General features: G+C 39.9%; 2 protein-coding genes across 2 annotated transcripts; one reads left to right on the top strand and one right to left on the bottom strand.

Moving 5' to 3' along the window:
• The first annotated feature begins 1,166 nt into the window (after positions 1–1,166).
• On the top strand, positions 1,167–3,530 carry LOC140363073 (uncharacterized). Its single transcript, XM_072449398.1, has 6 exons — positions 1,167–1,429; positions 1,691–1,864; positions 1,968–2,069; positions 2,137–2,174; positions 2,599–2,694; positions 3,050–3,530. Exons 1-6 carry the CDS (start codon positions 1,306–1,308, stop codon positions 3,185–3,187), a joined length of 672 nt encoding a protein of 223 aa, XP_072305499.1. The 5' UTR covers positions 1,167–1,305; the 3' UTR covers positions 3,188–3,530.
• A 296-nt stretch (positions 3,531–3,826) lies between these two features.
• On the bottom strand, positions 3,827–5,832 carry tsr2 (TSR2 ribosome maturation factor). The gene is made up of 5 exons (XM_072449399.1): positions 5,693–5,832; positions 4,966–5,056; positions 4,705–4,796; positions 4,401–4,562; positions 3,827–4,245 (listed from the first exon to the last, which is right to left on the bottom strand). Exons 1-5 carry the CDS (start codon positions 5,771–5,773, stop codon positions 4,120–4,122), a joined length of 552 nt encoding a protein of 183 aa, XP_072305500.1. The 5' UTR covers positions 5,774–5,832; the 3' UTR covers positions 3,827–4,119.
• Positions 5,833–6,000: the final 168 nt, after the last annotated feature.

Here is a 6,000-nt window from a genome sequence, read left to right as displayed (position 1 = left end):
AAGTTCTTGTTTATTCCTCAGATTGTTGCTACTGGAGACGGCATTTATCAAACCCTGGACCTGGACTGTGTGGACCCAAACCAAACATATAGCACTATTTCTGTCCAGCAGGGGGCGCCATGACATTCACAAAAACATATATTAAAGACAGATTGATGCCATTTTATTCTTGTGTGATAAGTTACATTTGAATAAATATGATACATCTTTATTATATTGCATTTATTTCCCTGTTGAATATCATTTATTACCATCATTAATAAGGATGATGTGTTATTGTCTTATGGGAGGAATGTGTTGCTATGTAAAAAATGTGTATCTGTTTAAATTACTGATAAATAACAAAAGTGTATACAAATATTTTGATGCAAATGAATGTGTTCGGCTGTTTACCAGGTGAATATATTACCAATGAAATGTACTTATTTGTGGATAAAGTTTGTTTAAATTGCCTCGTGCTTCCTCTGTAAAACATGTAGTGAGTCCTTTTGTCTCTGGTTTGAAATAATAGTAATAAAACCTCATCTGGAGAATTCAAATTCATCATTATTGTTGCTGTCACACTTTTGTCACTGACAAAAAATGGGTTTTGGGTTAGTTGTTAATATTTCTTTATTCATCTTCTGCATATTATGTGTTGTGCATGTTTTTCTTTAAATATTTTTAAATGTTGAGACATTTTACAAAACTCATTTCCCCCGAGTGGGACCATGAAGAAACTCTGAACCTCGTCAGTGACGTCAGAAGGAGCCTAGAGATCAGGGAAGGGCACCTGACTTAAAAGTGTGTTTGGAGAGTACTTTTTATTGTTAAGTATGAAGTAATGAAAGAAACATTGTGATATGGAGCTGCAGTAAATGCTGCAGTCCATCCGGGCGAGAGTGTGTCTTATTCTAAAAGTGTTTGTGGTCAGAGCTGTGAGAAGAGGAAGTTCCTCAAAGAAGTGGCTGTTTTATGAGAACATGAGATGCTGTACAGTTCTGCTCCAGCTTCTCTGTGAGTATTTTTTCCTTCTCTTTTGAGTTTATTGCTTTTCTTATGAATGTTGTAAATGCAGTTATTTGTTCAAAAACGTGCATTTGTTGAACAGGGCTGAGTCAAGGTGTCGTCTGTGGAGAGACTCACAAAGTTGAAGTCACTGAGGGAAAAGACATCACTGTGGAATGTCAGTTCAAATTGCCTGGAACAAAAAAAACCTTCTGTAGAAATGACTGTGGAGACAAAAGAAACATTTTGGTTGAGACAACAGAGAAGAGAGTTGAGAACGGCAGATACACAATTCAATTTAATACAAGGAACTATAAAATGATAGTCAGAATCAAGAAAGTGCAGCTGTCTGACTCTGGACTTTATCAGTGCTGGTTGGAAAGGACTCTTTTTTCTGATGGCTGGGCAGTTGATGGTACAGAAGATATTAAAATATCCGTTACTAAAGGTAGGTCCAAGTTTAAATAAATAACTTTCACAGATTCATTGTCTTGCTGTTTGTGCCTCTTTGTGTTTAAATCAAAAGACCAAAAAAAAGGTTTATCTTACCCTATATTTGCATGAGAATGTGAACATGGTGTCGTTTCACAGTTTAAGAGACTCGTTGCACATTTTAAGGGAAGTGTACCTGAAAAGATGAATACAACGTGGTGCTGAAGGTCTGATAAGTGTTTCTGTTCAGCTCGTGTCCCTGTGAAACCACCTGCTCCTCGTGTCCCTGCTGTGACCACACCCACAACTGCTGTGACCACACCCACTGCTGCTGTCAGACCCAAACACACTCCTGACCCTGGTCCTGACCCTGGTCCTGACCCAGGCTCTGGCGCCACCACCATCAAACCTGAACACAAACAGCAGTCTGAGGCTCTACAAACAGGTATCATCAAATAAACACTAGTAAACAACATTAGTTTGAATTGTGTAATGTCGAGATGTTTGTCAAATATTAGAGATATTTGCTCATAATCGCACCTCTTTAGATCCTCTGTTGTACGTGGGTGTGGCTCTTGCAGTTATTCTGATGCTGTTCTCAGTTGCTCTTTTAATATTTTGCCGCAAAAAGAAAGAAAACAACAGCAGAGGTAAACGAGCAATTCTTTACATACTTTTTAGGCTATGAAACACGTTTATTATTTTCCATTTCTGCAGATTCTCCAGAGATCTCTGAGACTGGGGAAGATCCAGAGGTGAGATCTGACATAAAACCCAAAAAACCCAGTTGGTGTGTCTCGAAATGTGTCTCTGTATTAGGTGCTGGAAGTGAACTTTACAGCACTTTGTTTGAACTTCCCTCTATGTGAGAATGTGTGACTAACTAAAACATGTGAACTGTTTTTCCATTTCCACTTGACAAGCAAAAAACAGTAGCTCTGGTAGGGCTCAGGTAGGGTTTAACCAAATTGGCCCAGAAACACTTGGCAAAGCTGTCCAGTTCAGTTTGGCAAAAGATGAGCTTCACGGTAAAGTTTCTGTTTCAAATACAAGTTTCGCTTCATGCAATTGCAGAACAGCAGCGAGATCAGTCCAGGATGCAGCTGGAGGCCTTGGCCGGATGAAGAACAAAACATTATAATTAACAAAGGCACTTTTTTCTTCACTGCATTATTTCAGGGGGAGATGGAGTACGAGGAGGTCCCGGAGCAGCAGCAGGTCCAGTGTGGCTCTGACATTTACAGTTTGGCCTCAGCCTCAGCTCATACGCAGCAGGTGAGTCACGTGACCTGGCACCGTTATAAAAAGGGAAGTCTGGGTATATGAAGGGTAAAGCAACAGTGACATTACACAACACATAACACAAAATACACAGTCACACGGAATGTTTTTGAGCTCAAACTCCAGCTCAGAGCAAACAAAAGTATAACCATGAAATTCACTGGTAAATTGATTTGAATTGATATTGTTGACCAAAGACCTTTTAAATGTGCCTTTTACTTTTACTTGAGTAATACAATTGTACTTCTTCCACCACTGACAGGACTAACTAATACTAAACAAAGACCAAACCAACAGAAATACTACACCAACTTAAAGAACTCATGTACTATGTGCCTTGTCTGTTCAGGTGGACCCTGTCTTGTACTCTGAGGTGGACCCTGTCTTGTACTCTGAGGTGGACCATGTGATGTACTCTCAGGTGGACCATGTGTTGTACTCTCAGGTGGACCATGTGTTATACTCTCAGGTGAACCCTGCAATGTAGTCTCAGGTGGACCATGGGGTGGACTTTGAGCTTTGGGTGGACTTCAGAGAGCAGCGCCCTCTACAGCCAGGTTGCTGCTGAGGCGGCGCTCTACTCTGCAGTACAAACTCAGGACAATCAGCTGTACTCCACTATTTCTGCACCACGGCAATAATTAAGGGTCCATAACATTTGTTCAGAATATATTCTTATTACTTCATGCATATTAAAAGTAAAATGTGTTTATGTACAGTATCACTTTCTGTTTGAACAATTGGAGAAGTTGTGGGAAATGTTGAAATGGTCTGTTAGCATTGTTGCCCATAGCTGTGTCGCTAACTGCTGCCCTCCATGCCTCGGCCCCTCAGTAGCTCTCAGACCTGCTGCACACTCTGCTCAGCTCCTGCATCTCTCTTGTTGGTGTGTGGATATGTACAATATTGTGAGGCGGTTAGTGTGTCTTGAAAAGCACTATGAAAATCGTATTATTAAATCAGGTGTCAGGCTTTGTGAATGAGGCCTAAAAAAAAAAAAATCTAATCTCTCCATTCATAAGTGTATGTTTAAGACTTTTTTTTAATAAAAATTACATATTTTTGAATTGCAATTCATGAATTACAAACGTTTATGACCCATCAAACTTTGAACAAGACAGATCAATACAGCTGTATCACCAGCTTTATTTAAAAACACACAAAGACGTTTACCTTATTGCTTTCAAGTGCAAACATAACATCTCATTTTTTACTACTTCTTTTAATATAAAGTCTGTGTTTTCTGTGTTATTCCATGCTTGGAGGAAAAAACGGTCCTGCATTTTGCGATGTGTAACAAGTCCCAAGATGGCAAACAAGAAATTGGTATTGAAGCATGATTTCATGTAGTTAATCAGTAAAAGTAGTCCATCTGCCTCTCAGCTCCTCTGGGTTAAGATAATCATTTAGTTTGAGTTGTTATTTTTTCTTCCGTACGACCGTCCAGCCGTCCTCTTCCTCCTGGTTCACAGCTGAAGAAGATGAAGGGTTTGTCGTAGGATGTGTCCCATTAACAGCTGGGGCAGCCGCATCACACTCCATGAACTGAGGAGAGAAGAATAAACATGGGTCTAAAAAGTGGAGCTCATTTTTACATGCATTTTCAAGCAGTAACAATTTCCCCACTATTGTTGACTGATTGCAAAAATGCAATGTTGTACACCAAATGTAAGTGTCATGTGAAACTAAGAAAGACAAACCTCATCGTCACCGTTGCTTTCTTGGCCCGAGTCTGACTCCGGAGCAGCGGCCGTGACCTTTACCCTTTGTTTATTCTGACTATGTTTGTCTATGGAGACCTGCAGCTGCTGTAGCGCCCCCTGCTTCCACTGAACGAACATCTGCAGCAAGTCCTTGGATACCTACAGAACAAAGGAACATGGATAAAACTTGGAGTGTAGTCGCATTCATTCATAAATATCACAATAATCAGATGTGTCTGGATTGAAAAATAATACAGCCAACCCATTTTTGATGGATGGGATTTTTTTTTTCTTCCCCTACCTGTGGTAAGCTTCCATCATCCACCACCGTGTCAAACTCCTGATCCATCAGAGTCGAGATGTAGTCCTCAACCTCAAACTGCTGCAGGTCGGCTAAAATACAATGAAACAAAACAAATACAAGTCGTAAAAATCTTGCAAACTTTGACATTTTCCTGATTTAATACATTTAGGATAAGTCACATTCATCAAGAGCACACATCTTTGTTCAATAATTTACTATGATTTTTGAAGAGTAAAAAATAATGTACAAGTTCCTCACCATTGTCATGAAAATACTGCTGGAGCACATCCACCATCCAGTCTGCTTTCTGTTGACCATAAACACCTCCAAACCCATTATCTACTGCAATCTGAGAGGAGATCAATGCACAAATTCATTATTCAAACACACACACAACTCCATCAACACAAATGTACAAGTAGCAAGACACGTATTGCTAAATAGATTTAATTGCAAAGTGATTTGAATAATCTTCTAATATACATTGGAACTCCACGTTCATTAAAGTGGTATGGAATGTAATTATTAGCACTAAGGATGCAAATATTGACCACATTTATAAAAAAAAAAAAAAAAAAAAAAAAAGGAGTATACCAAAACGATAGTTGGACAATCCATGGATTCAAACATATCTTAATTTGTTTATTTGTTGAGGATCAGACAAATGTAATATCTGTCAAATTAAATCAAAGTGCAGAAAGATACCATTATACCCATATTCCCGCTTCCAAACTAATGAAGAGAACTGACACACTGAAAACCTATCACAGAAAGTCCAATCCGCATCGTGTTGTTGACACGAGCGGTGTTTGGCAGGACCTTTCTGTTTCTAGCGGTTTCGTGTTGTTAGCATTAGCTCGATAGCCATGGCAGCTAAATGTGGTCCCCCGCTGTGTTTTTCGGCTCTTCTCTCGTACTTTGTCCCTTTCTCGGGCGTCACAGACTCTCGCCTGCAGTTGGACAGTCTTTCTCCGGGGACACTCACCTGTAGGACGGGCCAGTTGTGTACAACGACCCGCACTCCAGCCGTGAACAGCTCACGTGAAGCTGAAGAGGAGGCCGCCATATTGGAACTGTCAGACAAGACGCAACGGCGACTCGAGAGGGACAAACCACACACAGCAGGTTTAGTACTGAGCGTAACCGATAACAATCTTTCCTTTCCTTTTTATTAGGCAGTGCCCTAAACAACTGTAGCGGGAAAAACCGTTGATTTACAAATATCCGAACCAACTTTTTTATTAAGAACCAATTTATAAGAGTTTTTAGGCATTTTTAGGTTTGTGCACGATT

Source organism: Eucyclogobius newberryi, unplaced genomic scaffold (genome assembly GCF_026437365.1).
Source record: "Eucyclogobius newberryi isolate DKJ021-1_F unplaced genomic scaffold, fEucNew1.0.hap1 SCAF_17, whole genome shotgun sequence".
Classification (NCBI taxonomy): Eukaryota; Metazoa; Chordata; class Actinopteri; order Gobiiformes; family Gobiidae; genus Eucyclogobius; species Eucyclogobius newberryi.
This window is presented reverse-complemented; position numbering and strand designations above follow the sequence as displayed.

Bases quoted from the DNA above. Each gene is read 5' to 3' on its own strand.
- LOC140363073 (XM_072449398.1), top strand. From the start codon at position 1,306: ATGATAGTCAGAATCAAGAAAGTGCAGCTGTCTGACTCTGGACTTTAT. The intron at 2,175-2,598 runs GTGAGATCTGAC...GCATTATTTCAG, and splicing joins AGACTGGGGAAGATCCAGAG to GGGGAGATGGAGTACGAGGA. The intron at 2,695-3,049 runs GTGAGTCACGTG...TTGTCTGTTCAG, and splicing joins CCTCAGCTCATACGCAGCAG to GTGGACCCTGTCTTGTACTC.
- tsr2 (XM_072449399.1), bottom strand. From the start codon at position 5,773: ATGGCGGCCTCCTCTTCAGCTTCACGTGAGCTGTTCACGGCTGGAGTG. The intron at 5,057-5,692 runs GTGAGTGTCCCC...ATCTCCTCTCAG, and splicing joins ACAACTGGCCCGTCCTACAG to ATTGCAGTAGATAATGGGTT. The intron at 4,246-4,400 runs GTTTGTCTTTCT...TTCTCTCCTCAG, and splicing joins AAAGCAACGGTGACGATGAG to TTCATGGAGTGTGATGCGGC.